General features: G+C 41.5%; 1 protein-coding gene across 1 annotated transcript in view; it reads right to left on the bottom strand.

Annotated features, from left to right (window-relative positions):
- The window catches only part of LOC612235, a 136,373-nt gene that overhangs the window by 55,335 nt on the left and 61,284 nt on the right, over window positions 1–19,754 (bottom strand). The window contains exons 22-27 of the mRNA XM_038554893.1: window positions 18,313–18,467; window positions 17,161–17,272; window positions 15,746–15,795; window positions 15,217–15,393; window positions 6,823–6,940; window positions 4,197–4,362 (exon numbers count right to left, since the gene is read on the bottom strand). Coding sequence (XP_038410821.1) covers window positions 4,197–4,362; window positions 6,823–6,940; window positions 15,217–15,393; window positions 15,746–15,795; window positions 17,161–17,272; window positions 18,313–18,467 — 778 coding nt within the window. The remainder of the gene's footprint in view (window positions 1–4,196; window positions 4,363–6,822; window positions 6,941–15,216; window positions 15,394–15,745; window positions 15,796–17,160; window positions 17,273–18,312; window positions 18,468–19,754) is intronic.

Raw genomic sequence — 19,754 nt, 5'->3', positions numbered from 1 at the left:
TGTTGAATGAAAGTTTTAAATTTTACAAGGCTACAGCCTCTAGATTGAAAAAAAGAATCAAACGAATGGGAAAATATAGGTCTCAGTAGATCTGTTAGGGGCTTAAAGTTATTATAGATGACAAACCAGCATTCATTCCTCATAGTCGTGCCATACAAATCAACCTCTCTGTCATTGGCTCATGGATTAAAGAAGACTCAAGACTATCCAAGGCAAGCAAGAAATATGCACTCCTGTGTGTGTGCACACACGTGCACACATACACACACCGTCTTCTAGGAGATTCTCATCATTTTAGGAGTAGGTATGAGATATCCTAAACAGACTTATTTTTTGGACCCTTACTGCAAAAGTGGGCCAGATATAACAGACTTATATGTGGTTGTTGTTGTTGTTGTTGTTTTCTTATATGTGTTTTGAATGGAAATTTAAACTGGGGACATTTTGCAGCACTCAATGCCAAGTTGAGGAAACTGGCCTGCATCTAGATGGCTGTAGTATCTCCATTATTGGCCCAGGAGGGGAGCTAGTCAGAATGGGAGAGCATAGCAAGAAAATGATGAGTCCTTAGGGAGCACTGGTAGGGAAGTGGGGTGGGAGGCCACCCTTCCAGGGCTAAATAGAATGTCAGCTGATCTGAAATGTTCCTCAACTCCCACTGAGGACAGTGATAGCTTTCTACATCCCTGCTATGGGAAGAGGATTGTGGAAACTGATCACTGGGCCTGATATGCAGCCCAAGGCAGAAGAGAAATGGGATAGCTATGAGGCACTTCCAGAGTTTCTCTCTCAATAGCTTGTCCAGACTTGAGCAGCCTCCTCCCCTCTCTGACCTGGTTTTGGATATCTTCCCACATGCATGGAAGGCAGAGGAATTGAGGGAATGGGGAAGCTGTCCATGAAAGCCTGACTAGGGCAGAATCAGGACTGAGAAGAGATGCTTATAATTGTAATATATACTTTTGGCTTTAGGAAAAGATGAGCAGTCCAGATTTCATATGCATCTGACACTTTACATACAAGAAAAAAATGTTTTTTAGGTACTTGTCCAGCCCCTGAAAAATTGGATCCAATCATCAAAATTTTTATGACTTCTCTATAAATCTGATGGTCATATTATACTGAAAAGAAACTTCCACCAGAAGAGGAGTCATGTTAGGGTGAATTCTACAAGAATTTTAGGGGTGGGTGGGAGGAGGGGTTGTCAGTGAGCCTTGTTTGTTCAAGGCCTAGCATGATGGTCTGCAAGCGATACATTTTGTCAGGCTAAGCAGCAACCAGTTGGGGAACGTTTAGAATCCTCCGCAATGACGATGAAAAAAGAAAATAAAGTTGCCCACACCCTGTGATGAAAGCTCTGTTAAATGTAAAGTGTGTTTGGACAAGGGCTAGAAGGCAGTGAAAACAAATAAGAATATCTCTCTTGTTACAGTGGCTGGTTGCAGATAATTTTTCTCTTTTCATTACTTCCATTATCGTTTATGTGCATGCTGTGTGTGCCCCTTTACACTACGTCACTTCCCAGCAAAATTGTTCTGTGCTGATAGGTAGCAGAAACATTATCACCAAAACACAGATGTGGAGGTGAGGACCCGCCTTTCTTTGTTGTTTATGGATTTTAGGATCCTTATTTAGGTTTCCCTTTCTTAGTGGCATCAGGCTGCTGCTGGGTGGGAGGGAAGGTGGCAGGGAGGGCAGGGAAGGCAGTGGTGGTGGTGGGGTTGGAAGTAGACCCTCAGCCAGGAAACGTCGGGAAACATGAGCCTTTCCCCAGGAGTGTCCCATTTGGGAAATGAGAAAGAGAGAGGGAGAGAGAGGAATCACAATGGCCCTGTCTCCACGTGAATACTCACAAGCCAGTACATTTTGTGCCTAGTTTGTCTCAAGAGTTCCTGAAACCCTAAGTTTAGTGGATAGTATCTGGGCTTTAATTGGCCTCCTAAACCTTTACCAGGAAATCACAGTGTAAACTCCCACGGGCTGATTACATCCTCTGCTGATCCAAAGGGAGTTGCTGGCTTTCAAGGAAGGAGAGGATTTGGCAGGGTCCATAGAGCTTGTGCTCAATGTCGAAGAGCTGCTTCCTCGGTCAAGTGGGAGGACCAACGCTGAAATCTGGAGTGTCCTCTTAAAGAATATTTTAAAGCATATAAGCCCACAAAAGTCATTTTGTCAAACTCCAAACAGCTTGGCAAGAGCTGAGAGGAGCTGGGCGAGGATAGGAAGAGACCATCTTCTCTGCTCACCTTACTTCTTGCCTCCTTCTGGGAAGCGGGCCAGCAACTGAGGAACCAAGGCTGTTTTTTTTTTGTTTTGTTTTGTTTTTTTTAAGAGATGATTATCGTAGAGTGGGAATTTTTTTTTTTTTTTTAAGTTCAGTTTGCTCTTTATCTATTTTCAGCAGAGTATGCAGAACTTTGCACATTCTCCCTGGAGCACAAATGTTTTCACTGGCAACAGGACAAGTGCATGTTTCTAATTGCACACCTTGGAAAGCCCGGGCCCCACATACTTCAAGGGTTTCTGGTTCAGAGGTCTAGAAATAGTAAGAAACCGATTCCCTTCATCTGGAAGGAAATCATTGTCCTCGACAATTCATCCTCACTTGCTACTGTTCCTCAGTGTCGCACTGGTAGGTAATTCACCCTTCTCTGGACTCGCCATGTGCCATGTGGCCCATCACCTTTGCGGTGTCCTTTCCTGTCTTACCCAGACCATCCCTCCTAGTTCTCTCATTGATTCAAGTGAGGGCAAGTATCCCCAGATCACCGTCCCTGCATGCTGTCCTCCCAGCTGCCGTAGGAGCTCCTATGTGGGATCTTCCTTTGGAAAGTTGCCTTTGACTCTATCTTGGCTTCTATCTCATCTCCATGTGACACTTGTCTCCTGGTCTCAGGGACAGGGAAAAGGCTCTAAGTGTGCTTTGGAACTTTTCTACTCTCTTGATTCTTACACTGAGGACGTGCTAGTAGTTTTGAGATCTCGGTAGTCTGCGCCAATTCTGCATTTTCTGCTAAGTCCGCACCAATCCAGCCCTTCTTCAGGATGCTCCTCCTCAGAGACAGAGAACCATCTTCCTCCAGGACTGCCACTCATTCCCTTCCCGAGGTCTCCCATCTGAACATTTACAGATTTCTTCAGTGCTCAGTAGCACCCTGAAAATCTACCAGCAAACAAGTGCGGGTCTCCCACAGACATCTTTATGCACTGGCCAGAGGGGAACCTGTTTGAGGACTGCTAGGTTTAAATAGGCATATTATTATGTCATTCCATCGGCTCTTCTCATCCTTTAAAATCTTTGGCTACTCTGTTATAATATATTGTGATTAATGAATAATTAAATGACTAATGATATCATTTGGCTGCAAGTCAAATTATTAAAATAATGAGATTAGTTTCCCTACTCTTGACCAACTCAGCTTACTAAGCATTTCAGTCTTTACCTTGTGTGTTTACCTTAGAATTTAGTGCTTTGTTACGGTTTATGGTTTAACACTTGGTAGATAAAACTAAAGCTTCAGTCATTCTTACTTTAGGACCATCAGGCTACTCTTAGCTAATGGAGGACTGTCTGCAAAAATTCTTGACAATAAATGCTTGGCTCTGACCTTGCCATATTAGCTCACATAGGCCAAAAAGGGAATGAAAGAAAATGAGTGTGTAGTAGGGGCATGCACATTCTTATAGAAATTTTAGAGACATTTTAACCCACAGAGCATCTCCATGAAACAGGTATTATCACCTCCATTTTATAGATGGAGAGATACCCAGAGAGTAAAGTGTCCAGCTTCCAGTAACCAATTGGTAGATACGGGGTAAAAAAAGCTTTACTTTTTTTAGGCTTGCCCACTCCTAGCTTGCTTTACTTTGTGTTCTAACCTGTAACTATGGAGTTAATTATTTAGAGACAGTATATCATGAGGTTTTTTCCCTCTGCCCTTCTTCTCACTGTCATTTATGAAAAAATATTTTAGTTCTATCTTTCTGAGTTTTAAGATCTTCATATTAATTAACTAAATGGAGGGGAGGGAAATCTTTTCACAATGTATGTGTATGTCATTTCATGACATTTTACACTTTAAATAGCTTACAATTTTATTTGCCAATTATACTTCAGTGAAGTTGGGGGAAGAAAAGAGCTTCACAGAATTTGAAGTGAATATTGAAGGTGATCTGAGTCACCTCTAAACACTTACCAATGCCTTCAATTCCTCCCCAGTCACCTTTCAGGAGGTGAGCACTTAGAGGAAATTCAAAACATGTTGCACAATTTCCAAGTTTAGCAAAACTGAAAAGGTAGGCCACAATGTCATGGAGAGGAGCCATCAGCTGTAGAGTTAGCTGTAAGGCTTGAAAAGCTGCCTATGGGTAAAATCAACACAAAGAAATTTTAAGAGGTTTTTAAGACATGTATAAAAAGATATGAGCATCGATTAGGAATAGTATCTTTAAACAAAAATATCAAACATTTTCACAATATAGGATAATAATCACAGGATAATATCTGAAAAACAGAACAACAAACCTATTCATCAACCAGATTACATGCCTTTGGAGAAGGTCACTCAAGGAGTGAGGGGCTTAAAACAATATGTTTCTCTTTGTTTAAGGCCATTGGTGACCATAAACACAGGAAAATGTGTTTGTATGACCACTGATGTATTACAAGGGTCACAGATAAACTCCTAGCAGGAACCCATATTCAGACAACATTGCCCTGAGGGAATACCTGTAAGCAAAGCATAGATATTGATCAATGTGGTTCAAACACACAACTAAAAAAATCAAACATCGATCTTAAATATTAATGTTCAAGTGAAGGAAAAGTGGAAAATTATGATCTAACTGAAAGAAGGTAGTATTTTTACGTATATATTTTAAAACACTTAAAAATTCTTCAATGAAAGAATAATTTTTTTAATTATTTGAGGAAACTCCATGCTGTTTTCCATAATGGCTGCCCCAACTTACATTCCCATCCACAGTGCACAAGAATTCCCTTTTCTCCACATCCGTGCCAATATTGCTGTCTCTTGTCATTTTGACAATAGCCATCCTAACAGGTATGGGGTGCTCTCTCATTGTGGTTTTGATTTGCATCTCTCTGAGGCTTAGCAATGTTGAGCATCTTTTCATGTACCTGTTGGCCATCTGGTTGTCTTCTTTGGAGAAATGTTTATACATGCCTTTGCCCATTTTAAAATCAGATTTTATTGTTGTTGTTGAGTTATAGACGTTCCTTACATATTTCAGGTATTACCCCCTTATCAGATACGTGGTTTGCAAATATTTTTCCCATTCTGTAAGTTGCCTTTTCATTTTGTTGATGGTTTTCTTTGTTGAGCAGAAGCTTTTTAGTTTGATGTGGCCCCACTTACTTATTTTTGCTTTTGTTGCCTATGCTTTTCATTTTATATCCAAAAAATTATCATCCAGACCAATGTCAAGGAGCTTTTCCCATTTTCCTCTGAGAGTTTTCCAGTTTCCAGTGTTACATTTAGTCTCTAATTCACTTCAATTTAATATTTGTGAGAAGTGAAAGATAGCAGTCCAGTGTCATTCTTTTGCATGTAGAACTACCATATGATCCTCCCACTTCTGGGTACATATCCAAAATCAGTATCCCAAAGAGATTATCTACACTCTTATGTCTATTCATTACTCACAATAGCCGAGCTACGGAAACAGTCGAAGTGTCCAGTGGATAAATGGAGAAAAAAATGTGAAATACACACACACACACACACACACACACACACACACACACAGAGGAATATTATTCAGACATTAAAAAAAGAAAACCCTGCCATTTGCAATAACATGGATGAACCTGGAGAATATTATGCTAAGTAAAACAACCAGATAGGGAAAGACACATACCGTACAATCTCACATGTGTAATCTAAAAAACAAATAAAACGTCGAACTCATAGAAAGACAGTTACCAAGGGGCGGGAAATGGATAGATGTTGGTCAAAGGGTGCAAATTTTCAGTTACCAGATGAATAGATTCTAATGCACAGCATGGTGCCTACAGTTAATGATAATGTATTGGATAATTGGAATTTGCTAGGGGAGTAGGTAAGTGTTCTTACCACACACAAAAGAAGGTGACTATGTGAGGTGATAGATATGTTAATCAATTTAAGTTGGGGTAATCATTTCATAATGTACACATATGTTAAATCATATTGTACACTTCAAATATATACATTTATTTGTTACATCTCAATAAAACTGGGGCAGGGGAAAAAAGGGTAAGAAACCTAGGTTGTTAAACAGATCTTCATCCAACAAAGAAAAATCAGAATGTTCCTGAATTGCTATTTTTCAAAACTGCACTTTACTTAGAAAATACTTATTTGAGTGCTCTGTGTATTTCTAGGTCTACTCTTTTTTTTTTTTTTTTTTTTTTTTAATGGTTAACAATGTTATCCTCTCCCAGCAAGTTAGGTACAGAGAACAACCCCTGAAAAAACAGGCTGATTACTAGGATTGTGATCTCAACTTGTCATTAAGCTTCAGGGCATCAGGGTGGGGTTCTCGGGAAGGGCTTGGGAGGAAATTGAGGATTAATAAGGAATGTGGGGAGCTCGAATTAGTGTGCATTAGTGACTAGGGAGAAACAGAACTCGGGAAATAACGAGGCCCAGGAGAAATGATTATAAAGCAGGCAAAAAGTACGGGGAGCTGTGTGAGGATTTCAGTTCTTATTTAGCTCTGGAAGAGAACAAGAGACGTTCTCTGAAATGGATACTATCAACCATGAGACCTAAAACCGCAGCCAGTTTTCATTCTGGCACACATAAAAAAAATACAAACCTTTTCTGGCAGAGTTTTGAACATAACCAGCACTTCAGAAGGATGGGGAATGAACCATAAATTGAGGAAGACTTTCCCGTCGGCAGACAGCAGACACCGTGGCCGGGGCTGAAACCTCCTGCAGCATTAGAAGAGACCGTGGGTAGGCACAGCATTTCTCTTTAAGAAAGAGGCGCCCCAAGTGAACTATTTATAACCACCGCCCTGCAGCCACAGCAACGGGCTGGGCTGTGGTGACACCGAGCAGGCCCAGCGTCCCAGCCTGGGCCAGCAGGCCTCCTTGTCAGGCCGGCACAGGTGGCCCCGGTTATAAATAGCCCTGGAGAAAAGCAGTGAGGCCACTTTTAGCCTCAGCCTCGGGTTGGAGGAAGCAGTGGGCTTGCAGGGAGGGAGGGAAGGTGTGGTAAGAATCAGGCAGCTCGCACCATCCTGGGGGTTACGTATTTTCTCACTTGTTTCTTATGCCCTCAGACCGGACCTGTTCTGTCGTTTCACAGATGAGGAAATTGAGGCCCTATGAGATCTTGCCTGCCCAGCTCCTAAGAGACGAAGTTGATACAGGCAGATCTGTCCAGTTCTAGAATCCAAGCTCTAGGGACCAGCCTCTATTTTCCTTCCTCCCCTATCCATGTTTTTTGCCAGGTTCTCCAGACTCTGGCCCTCTTTTAACTTCCTTCTCCTCACTGCCCTCCCCTTCCTCCGAATACAGTATGATTTCTTAGGGGGGCACCATAGCTGTCTCTTTGGTGTAGGTTTACAGACAGACACATAATCCATGTATGTCTGGTTTAAGAATTCACACAAGCCCAGGTACCGACCACCTGGCCTGAGCGGCACAATGTCACCAGCTCCTCTGAAGCCTGACGTGTGCCTCCCTGGTGGCCCTCGGAGAAACCACCAACTGAATTTCACACTCATCACTGTTGGTTTTTCTTTGTAGTTTTACCACAAGTGATAAACCATGAAAAGATTATTTTGTTGAGTTTTTCCTGTTTTTGACCTTCACACCAATGGAAGCTCATGGTCTTTCTAGCACACTCATTGGGGAAGGTGGCACCTTGACCTGGCTTCTGTATCACCTCAGGAATGGGGTGGCCCACTGCAACAGAGGGTGGGGTGAGGGGGCTGCTTTCCTTGAACGGATTTGATGCCTTTACGTCTAATTGTGCTCATCTGGTGTGAAAATGGCGCTATGTGCAGTTGATGGGTGTGGATTCTGGCATCGGAGGACCCCGTTTTGAGACCCACTTCCATCCCCCACAGCTGTGTGGCCTTGGATGCATCTGAGTCCTTTCATACATAAAATGAGGATAATGCTTCCTAACTCACAGGATTGGTGTAAGCAATAACTTTTTAAAATAGCACCAAGCACGTGAAAAGTATTCTATAAATTGTGAGGTGCTATACAAAGCTTGTTATTAGGGATGCCTGGTTGGCTCAGCGGTTGTCCGTCTGCCTTTGTCCCAGGGCATGATCCTGGGTCCCGGGATTGACTCTCACATCGGGCTCCCCGCATGGAGTCTGCTTCTCCCTGTGCCTGTGTCTCTGCCTCTCTCTGTGTGTCTCATGAATAAATAAATAAAATCTTTAAAAAACAAAACAAAAAAATCAAAGCTTGTTATTAGGATGCTAATGTGAGGGTATCTAGCAGAGTGGCCAAGGGTGGGTGGAGGGCAAGGGATGCCTGTGGCCCAGTAGAGAGGCATGTAAGTACCCTCAAGGGGAGAGGATGTGTGTGGGGGTACTTGTTAACAAGTGGGAACCTGACACACTAATGAGAGCACATCCTAAAACTGAGGCTTATAGGGACGGGCTAGAGACAAGTGCCACCTCAAGCCTGTCTCAGGTATGCTGGACAAGGCAGGCCTTGCAGGCAGAGAGACAGACAGTGGAAGGAGGTGTGCAGTGGGTATGGAGCCCTCACCCTCACATCAACCCCTGCCCAGGGCACCTGGGGTCCATCTCAGCCCTCAGCTCTGCTCTTCCCACTCTGCCCCTAGTCCTGGACAGTTGTGTTCACTCTTCTGGTTGCAAAGGCCATCTATTCGCCAGTGACCCCTGAATCCACATGTGTACGCCTGGTCCCCTCCACAGCTCCAGACTCCCAACCTGCTTCCTCTTGGCTGGCAGTGTTTCAGATCATCTCAATGGAACAAGGCAAGAACTGAACTCCTTATTCTCTTCCACTCCAATCCTGTGGCTGCTCTGTGCTCAAAAGAACCACAAACCCCTGTCCCTAAAATCCGGAAATCAGGGAGTCATTTTTAGAGCCTCCCTTCTCCTTTTCTCTCCAGGTCCTCCTCATCCCACTATCCTCTCATACCTGTACCCAGTTTTCATTCCCACTTCCACTGTCCATAGCAAGGACTCTGGGTGGGAGGGTCCCGTCTCATCTTCCGGGGAGGGGCACTTTGGACTTCACAGGGATGTTTTTTGACTCTTGTTATTGTTTCTGGGTCTCTGGGAGAGATTCAGATGACCCTTTCCACTTATTAAGTAAAACGTAATTCATTTTAACTGAGGGCTGAATGTTTTGAATATCAAACATTCTGAGCATGAGACTTTTTAAATCATTAAAACTTTATATGAAGTAAATCATTGGCCTGAAAGCTACCTTTCAAGTCTCAGGGTTTTTTAACCAGGTCATTTGAAGCTTGGGAACAAAGGATGGTGTTAGATTGGAGAATTTCCTTTATTTCAGCAACCACAAAGTCAGACTACCTTGTCCTGGAGCAGATCAAAGGAAGTGTAATCCAGTCTTATCTCTATTGTTCAATTCACAATGTCCAAAGGTGCCCCCGAAGAAACATCAAATATCAACAATAAAAAGTCATCAGGCCTGTGGCTGAGCACATGAGGTTGCAGACCAAGGGGCTGGCAACAGCAGTGTGGTTGAACCAGTCCTTGGCCTTGGAGAAGCACATATATCCCTGGAACCTTCTACCAAGTGTTATCCTCCGCTCTCCTTGTGGATGGCCCGTCAACTCCCTAGGCTGTCAGTTCCTTGACCTGCTCAACAGCATCCCCCTTCACCTTCATTCCCCTTCAGCCATCCACTCTGAGGCCACATTCCAGACCTTATCATTACCTGGGACCACATTATCTCCAAAGACTTAAACTCAACATCCCACTTTCCCATCTCAACCTTTTATTCCAGTTTTCTCACTCATTCAGTCCCAGTAAACCTCCTTATCCCTCTAAAATATGCTCCTTGACATCATCCAGCCCTCTGGTCTTCCCCCTTCCATCCGTCAGTTCCATTCTGGTCTTCCTCCCTTCCCTGCCTAGATTGGGTCTCACAGTGAAGCATAGGAACTACTCTCTCACCAGAACCTTCCAGTCTCTGTTTCTTTGTATTTACGACCCACCTACCCAGCAAAACCCCAACTCTGGATCCCTCCAGCTATTATGCTTTCTGCTTCTAGTTGCATGTTGCTGTGCACAGCTGGAGGAAATCACACCGCTAATTCTATTGATGCAGCAACAAGTAAATGGTTTCCAGCCTGAGCTGTGTCACCCTGGGACAGCCCTATTCTTTCCTTTGATCAGCTTTCATGCCCATTTCCTTTTCTAATAATTCCAAGACTTCTTTCAGCCTCATACCAAATTCCTGCCAGCAGATGATGATATGGTCTGTTATTTCATAACTGAATTAAAAGCCATTGGCTAGAACTCACCCTACTTCCTGTGGGCCCTGCCCCCTGCCCCCATCCTCTCTTTCAATCAAGGTCAAAGGCAGAGGTACACACCTGGGATATGAAATGAAGATGGCCACTGCCCTCAAGATTCTACATTTATGAGGCAGCTAGACATGCAAACATGATTGAGGAGAGAAGCACGGTGCAATGGAAGCACAGTTGGCCCTTGAACAACACAGGGGTTAAGGGGTGCTGACCCACCCTGAAGTGGAAAATCTGTGCATAATTTTGACTGCTCAAAAACTTAACTGCGAATAGCCTATTGTTGACCAGAAGCCTTACTTATACATCAATAGTCAATAAACACATATTTTTATGTTATATATATTATATACTCTATTCTGATAATAAAGTTAACTAGAGAAAAGAAAATGTTATTAAGAAAATCATAAGGGAGAGAAAATATATTTACAGTATTTTACTATAGTTATATAAAAAAATTACTGTTTAAGTGGACCTGTGCATTCAAAGCCATGTTGTTCAAGGGTCAACTGTATGTGAAAGTGCAGCGAACATGCGGAATAGGAAGCGTCTGAGACCTGTTGGAAGGTTATTGGAAGAAATTCACCACTGAGGCTTCTGAGCTGTGATTCATTATCTTCCTCTCTACGTTTCTTCCTCTTTATGGCACTGCCATTTTTCCCCACTTAAAGAAATTGTGGTAAAATATACATAACATGAAAATTATCATTGTAACCATTTTTAAATGTCCAATTCAGTGGCATTAAGTGCATTCACATTGTTGTGCAATTGTCATCATCATCATCTCCAGAACTTTTTTCCATCTTCTAAAACGGAAACTACCAGTTAAATAATAATTGCACTGCCACTTTCGCATTTACTCAAGCCAGAGATTCTGGATAACACCCTAGATTCCTCCTTTTCTTTTAGCTTCCCGTTGAATCCAGCACCTGGCCAACTGATTTCGCCTCCTAAACATCTCCTCTCTCTACAGTTTCAGCAGCTTCCTAAATGAGATCTGTGACAATCATCTTACTACACTTTCCCTGCTGTTGAAGGACAAATGCCAGACTTCTAGATCTTGCCCATCCTTCTGTAGATTCTACTCCCCCTTGCTTATCCTCACAGACTCTGGGTAGGAACCACTCAAAGAGCCCACGTGCTGTCTTACATCTCTGTGTCACTCTACATGGGGCTCTCTCAGCTTGAACTGAAGTTCTTTCCCTTGTCTACCTGAAATACTAACCATCCTTTAAGACCTAGGTTAAGCATCCCCTTTTCCCTGCAGCCTGCCTTGCTCCCCATCCCCATCTCCCCAATCTTTTAGATAATACTGAACATTTCCCGGTGGGTGCTTTTATTATACTCTTATTTTATTCTTTGTCACAATGTACTGTAATCACCTATTTCCCTTTGCCTGAATGGCAAGGACCATGTCTATTCATTGTTGTACAGCACTTGGCACCAAGGTTGCCATGTACAGCTGTTCAGGCTGCACTCTGAGGCAGCCAGCAGTGGCCAAGATCCAGCTTATGTGTTACTTGCCAAGCTCTGCACCCTGGCATGGGGCTACACCTGCCCAGACAAAGGAGAGCCTCTTCTAATGGGCATAAAACACCATATGGGATCCTGCCAGCTCTGATTAATGTAAGAATTTGATTAATGTTAGTATCCTCTCTCTCCCTTCTTCACCCCTCTATCAGCTGACACCACTGCTCTTGGAGTGTGGCCAAGTATCATCCCAGTCTCCAGATTCTAGCCTCCTCTGGAGCTATGAAAAGCAAGGAGGCCTCAAGGGGCATCCTTCTTAGGAGGAGAACTCCCATTGGCTCCTCTTCTATAGAGGTTTTGGTTTGAGGATAAGGTGGTCTCTGTTAAAACTAAACACAGTACATTGCAGCCTTTAAAAGATTAAGTAGCATCTTGGAATCTTAAACCTACAGAACTCATGGGGCTCTTCTGGTCAAGGGATGGCAAACATAAGCAGGGAGGCCACCTTTTCCCTGTTCTTGGCCATAGTAGACATTGCCAATCAATTGCAGCACTGTCATAAGCTTGGGATGTCTCAGAATCCTCAGCAGGGCATTCATTGTTAGAGTGGACATTTAAAAGAAAACTTCTTATCTTTGACCTAACCCAACTCCATATTTTAAGAATAAGTAAGTGAGAACCTCTGTCCTCCATGACCCTCATAATTCCCCAACTCTGTCCCTTCATCTCTAGTTAAACTTGTCCTGGGGTGATTCCCATCTATCATTTCATGAATATTTTCAAATGACCCCTTTCCAGGAAGTCTTTCCTTGGCCATTCCATTCCTTAGAATCAAGCTCTAGATACTCTAACACTAAAAATTTTAGCATGTTTAACTTTAGAGAGCTGCTTCAATTTCCTCACTCATCAGATGAAGAGTTAAGGTTCAGAGAATGAAGAGAAGTGATTGTCCTGAGGGCAGCTTATAACTGAGCCAGGTAAAGTCCAAATAATCTAACTCCCAGGCCATGGCTTGTTCCACTGTACCTCCTTGTGGCTGATGTTCATTTTTATTAATACTCAGTGCATGGAATCATAGACTTTGGAGTTAAAAATAATCTTCTATAATACTTCTAAAATCTTCCATATAAGACAGAAGTTCCTTTCTCTATTGCTCCATTCTCTGTGGTGTATTAAAGGGACATGTTGAAATCTAGAGAGTTTAGGAAGCAGGAGACAGGTTTAGTCGAAAAATACTGAATCTTCATCAGTCACTGCTAATTCACTGCCTAACTCTATGACTTGGGCTCTGGGGGTGGTGGTGCTCATTTTGCTCATACTTTTATTAATCAGAGCCCTGCCATGAAAATTATATTATACTAACTGACCAGATGATTTAGGGCTCTAGGTTCATCCCCTTTAAATTATGGTTTTCCTTAATCTTTAGAAAACACACAGTCATCTACAAAAACCAATAAAGGAATAGAGCAAGACTTACAAGTTAGAAAATTTTTTAAAAAATTTTCCTTTCTACTTCCTGACCTCCTAATTTGAGTGCTTAAAACAGAACAGATCAGAAACAAAAACAGACTTCCTGAATACATTTTATCCTAAACACGAATATAATGAACATGTGGTTAGACTTCTGGAAACTATTTTAAAAATTTGATCCCAAATGTAGATTGGGCTTATAAATGGTTGACTTGGCTAGTGGGTAGATGAGATAATGAAATTAAGAAGTCTTAGAGGATTATCCTGTGTTGTTTCATATAAGAGAAAGATATGCTTCAGCCTCATTGGGCAACAAGTGTCCAGTCAAACTCTTAAGCAAAATGGTCAGTCTTACTGAGGTCTGTTTGCCCTAAACTTACTTCAAATGCATTCTTCCATTGGGTAAATCCTGAAGTCTACCCAAGTGAATGCACTGGTTGAGTTCATGAAATAAACACTGGTGTCCACAAACTGGGCACCTATAAAAGTATCAAGGTAGGACTGGTCACTATTTTGGTAGCCAGCTGTCAGTCAGTCAAGGGCTTACAAACTCGAGTGTTTTCATTCTCCAGCTTTCTCTAGCCTGTTATGTCATCCTCATTTTTTTTTTTTTTTTGGTGAGCTCTGACTTATCTGTCACCTCCTCTTTGAATTTCTCCCTGAGGCCCTGGGCTACAGTTAAGCACTCCCTCTTTTGTGTCCTCACAGAACATTTCACATAACTGTAGCAGATTATCTTTAAAATCTTTGAAGTTACTTTTTTGTGTAGGGAGCTTTCCCCACCACTGAACTGAGGGGGAAAGCTCTGTAATTTACTGCCAGTGTCAATGGCTTATTTACTTTTCTAAGTCCAGCACATAGCAAAGTGCCTGGTACAAAGTAAGCACTAAATAAATACTGGTTGGATAATGCATGAATGAATAAGTGAGTGAATGAGTAGTCTGATACAAATGCTCTTTCAATTCGTTCATCTGTCTGTGTTCTAGGATCATATTTATTGAATATTACTATTAACTTGACGCTAAGTTCTATACCTTAAGGGGAAGAGTAAGGAGGAAAGTAAGCTCACCCTGCAGGATGTTTTTGCTCCCCCTTGGAGCATAACTGTGTAACACCCCTTCCTTTTTTTTTTTTTTTTTTTTTTTAAGGAAATGTGGTTGCTGACTGCACAGGTATGCTAACTCCTTCATCTGGGTGAGTGAACTCTAAGCAGGTTAAGATCATTTGGGAAACTGAACAAGGTATGATAAGGAAGTATGGAAGCAGCTCTGCTCTTATCATTTAATATCATTCTACATGTGGTTTTTTTTTCTCTGTCAGAGAAATACAGAACATATTTATCCAAAGTGCTGGCATTATCAGTGTTATGTGTGTTTCTTATTTCTTCTGCTCCATTGAGTAAAATATTTGAAGTCAGGAGAGTTCAAGATCAAGTTTACTCATTTGTTTGCTTATTTTAGATGCTAGTTTATGTAAAAAGGTGTGACTGATGGAAATCTCTGAGCTCTCCAGGGGAAAACAAAACTGCATAGATTGAAAAAGCAGTGAAACAGCCCATAAACAAAGAACTTGTTCTGAGCTCAAATACGAAGATACTGTTCTTCTTAGAGTCTTAAACTCTTTCTTTTGCCCTTCTAAACCAGAAGATCAAGGTCAAATGCAATAAAGAAAGCAAGATTATTCCCATAGTAAATTTAACATGCCTCCTCCCTCTTCCCTGGGAGGGGTAAGGATATGGAGGGGGGAGTAAAAAATCCTAAAGGAAATTACACACCTGGGGTCAGCCTTGAGGCCCTCCTTGGAATCTCTCAACCCTTTCTTTTCTCGTGGTTGCCCCACCATGAAAAAGGTGTCCCTGATGGTAGGGAAATCTTCCAGCAGGGCTCTCAGGCTATTACAATATGCCATAATCTGACCCCGAAGAGCGTAGTGAGACATACGGCAATTGAACCTGAAAAATGAGAAGAGATGATGTCCAGAAGGTGAATCAAAGTTATTCCATCTTTCCCAAGAGGATCTGCTCCCTAAAAGATCTTTCAAAGATAATAGAGGACCTCATCAGGAAGAAAGTTCTATCTGGGTAAGGATGAAGGCAGAATCATGGACCTCTTCAAAGCGCCTCCCATCCTTCACTTCTGATGTTCTCTGTGTCAGAGGATAGTTTGGTTTGGTTTTATCCAAGAGAATTGTGTTTATTTAAGAACAAACCACCTGACTCATTGTCTGGATTTCTACATAACACTGCAGTTTATTGAATTGAGTCAGAGAAAGCAGCATATGTTGTTCACATATACCATACTTACTTCTGACAATATTCAACTATAACATCTCTCTTGACTTTACCAATTTCATCCTGTAATAAAAGAGAATGATAGTTCTTCTTTAGATGGTTGGCTATAAAAATTCTCCATCCTAGTACACGTATACAAGCTTATAACAAAGTAGGAAAAGGCCGCACAGTTGAGATATTCTTTCTGAAGGCCAACTTGCTGAGAGATACTCCTCCATGGTTCTCTCCTGCTCCTGCACACCTTGTTGAGTATGCCAGGAATGCAAGGCCTTGACCACTCTTTACCTGGGCCATTTATCAGGGTTCTGTTTGCAAAGAGCAACTTTGAAGGATGAGGTAATGACTTCCTCCAGGAAAAACAGCAAGCTTGCCATAAAAAGAGGTGGATCCCTTAAGCTCAATGTTATGCAACTGTGACCAAAAACAAAAACAAAAACAAAAAGCAAAACCCACTGCATACATCTAGTTTCCTCCATGTTGCCCCCTTGGGACTTGGGAGGCAGAGGGAACTGACACAAATATGAAACTCATGTCACCTGCTCTGCTGTGAGTCATAAAGTTCTTTGTCTCTGATCTAGGAGTCTTGTGCTTTCTAATCTGATAGCCCTTGGATAATCCTGAAGAGGAGTTAATGAGCTACAACATTTTTCACTTGGTCAATATTTTTTGAATATGGTAGTAAAAAAAGGTAATTAAATATCTCAACAACTTATTAAAATGAGTCCTTTGCATCCATTATTGCTCAGCAGTAATCTAGAAGTCTGGCCTCCCTCACATCACATTTATAGAACTGGATTAGGGAAATTTAAGTCTTTCCTTTTCAGTCACAGATAGGGAAAAAACCTAGAGACTGTAAACCTGTGATTTCTCTCCCAAATAACTATGTATTAGCCTAATGACTTTCTTGTCAAAAAATTAATGAGTAATGAAATCATATTCACAAAATTAAGCAATACTTTTAAACTGATTATGGACTTGAATTTTATATTTTCCAACAGAGTAGGCTGGTATAAATAGAAACATGGCATTAATATCTGGAAAATAGAAACATGGCATTAACATCTGGAAATCAGATAACATATGAATTAGATAGTTAAGAGCCCTTGCTCACCTTGTCTAAACCCCCTGAACATCTGTGGGTCACTCAAGAGTGGGCTAATGTTCCAGAGCAGGTGCTGAAACTAGTTCCGTTTAGAAAGTGACAAAATAAAATGTGGTCTTGGAAAAAATGTGCATATTTTTAAAACTAGAATGCAATCAGCTTGAATTACTTCCTTTCTACTTATTGAATTTCCTTTTACAGTTCCTTATATTTTCAATAGTCCTGTCCAAATAGGCTGAAAGCAACAGATTACAAGTTAAGAATTTTTATTTGCTCAAGTGTAAAAGATAATGAGAGTTTTAGGGAGCCCTTCTCACTAAACTCACAAAGCTCTTCATTCTGTCGTCCATGGTTTGTTTCTTGAGGAGGAAGGTGTTCAGCATCATGTCCCGCAGCCCCACCTTTTCTAGTTGAATAGACACAAAAGCCTCCGGAGCCCTGGTAAATGAACAGAGACATCTGAGCCCAAGGCAGGAAGTAAGTGGACATATAATAAAAAAATAGCTCAAGAGCTTACTGGAGGACAGATAGCCTGGGGCTAAGTGCTGGGCATTGCAACAGGAGAGCAGGTGGCTCTGTCACCATGGTTCTCATCTTCTTCAGATGTTCTAATTGTATTCACTAAAGATGCTGATGTGTCACCACCCTCCTTGGGGCCCCCATGTGCCTGAAGCATGTATCAGCAGTCCCTCCTCTGTCCTCAACTTCATGGCCTGGCTCAGTGTTTGTACTACTCAGGTCCCTTTGTGCCTCCTGGTCTCTACACAGGGGAATGTGGACTGAAGTGGCTTCCCAAGGGTCCTCTTGACTAGACATATTGGTCTTAAATCTTCCATCCACATTTTGGGAATGTGAACCTAGGGTATTTGAACTTGGCCATATGTCAGATTAATGACATCTTTGGTAGTAGAGTAGTTTGGTGCTTTTTTTTTTTCCATTTTAAATTTGCTAGAATTAAACTATCATTGGAAATACTCAGAATGTTTATTATTGAATACAAATATCTCTCTTTCTCTGTCATGGTGAAAAGAGATGAAGACACAGGACATTTCTGATTTATAGCCATCTCTCTGTAGAGGCTGTACCTCTCTGATAATGTGGCATCTATCATCTTAAGCAATGGTAAAACCTTGTTAGAATGGTGAGGGTAGTTCTGTGCTTTTCAGTTTAAGATAAACATGGAAAATTTGGAGAGGCCCATATTCTTCTTCCTTGTGTTCTGTCTGTTGAAATATATAGAAAGAGGGAAGACAAGAGAAAGGAGCAAAGAGGTTGAAATAAGGAACCACTGACTCTTCATAAACTGCATATTGGAAGGAGTTGAGCCTTCTCAGTGTTCATACAAGGTCTTCAAAACTAAACACATGCTGATCACTTTGGGAATTTAGGCATCCTTTAATCCCATAATATTATGTTATTAATTGGCTTAAAAGAGGACACTTTTGTTACTTTAAACAAACCCCTAGTGCATGCAGTACCTTTTGGTAGCATGGAATTTTTCTGAAGGATAAGTAAGGTTGTCTGGAACTTTTGAAGTTGGGGCTAACAGTAAGTTCTCTACGCCATTCACAATTTTGGAATTTCTTCTTCTGGCTGGACCCATTCCACCATTTCTCAGATATGAACTCATTTCCTAAAATGTTTTAAACCAAAGTGAATTAAGTTTGTTGGATTTGTAAGGCCTATAGTATTGGCTGCAAAATTATCTCATAGCCACGCTGACCTGAAATGCCTTCGTACATGTGATGGGGATGGGTTGAAGTGGAAGAGAGAGAAGAGAAACAGAGGGGAGGAGAGGAGAGAGTAAGAGAGGGAAGGGAAGGGTACAACGTAGGAGTGAGGCAGTAAGTGTAACTATTTCCAGAATAAAATGCAGTTGTCTAAATGGCCCTGAAAAAAAATTCTCCGTTCTACAAGGTAGCTAGTTGGAGTGCTCTGTACAGAGTGGCCTCTCAGGAAATACTGCTGATGGACTTCATGGTTACAAGATCTGAAAAACTGAGGCAGGGTGCCCACTGCGGTTCAGCCTAAGCAAATGGAGGTAGGCTATATATGCTCCCACGCACAATGTAATGTTAAGGAGAGAGAGAGAGGAGGGAGGGTGTGGAAGAAAAACTTTCCTTGGCATTTTGTTGTGGCAGCCTAAGTGGACAGATACAGGAGCAGTACATGCACGCTGCTTCTATACTTCCATCACCCTCTCATTCCTTAACTCTGACAGCCTTACTTTGAAGCAATCTTGCTTTCAACCCCATTAGAAATGCTCTCTCAGTCAGTAATAAGCTTTTGAGAATGTCAAATGGCCCCATTTTAATCCCTGCTCTTCTGGTTCTTCCCTCTACATTTAACTCTATCAGCTTTCAACTACTTATTCTTTTTTTCCTCTTCTTTTAAAAATGATAGCTTTACTGAGATATAACTGACATTTAACAAACAGTACATATTTAAGGTGTACAATTAGACAAGTTTTGGCACATGTATACAACTATGAAATCACCACTGCAATCAAAATAGTGACCATCCCATCCATCTACCCCCCTTCTTCAATCAACCACTGTTCTCTGCTTTCTCCAACAATAGATTAGAATGCATTTTCTAGAATTTTATAAAAATGGAGTCATGCAGTGTGTACTCTTTTTTTGGTATGGCTTCATCCATATTGCTGTATATCTCAATAATTCATGTTTGTTTTGCTGAGTAGTATTCCATTATGAGGATATACCACAATTTGTTTATCTATTCACCTGGTGAGAAACAGTTGAGTTCTTTCCAGTTCTTGGCTATTTTAAATAAAGCTGTTATTAACATCTGTTTATATGCTTTTCTATGAACATGTGTTTTTATATCTCTTGGGTAAATACCTAGGAGTGGAATGGCTGGATCATATGGTAAGTGTATGTTTAACTTTGTAAGAAACTAT

The sequence above is a fragment of the Canis lupus genome, chromosome 12, assembly GCF_011100685.1.
Source record: "Canis lupus familiaris isolate Mischka breed German Shepherd chromosome 12, alternate assembly UU_Cfam_GSD_1.0, whole genome shotgun sequence".
In the NCBI taxonomy this organism is placed as follows: domain Eukaryota; kingdom Metazoa; phylum Chordata; class Mammalia; order Carnivora; family Canidae; genus Canis; species Canis lupus.
Note: the sequence above shows the minus strand (reverse complement) of the source record. Positions and strands in the feature narration are given on the sequence as shown.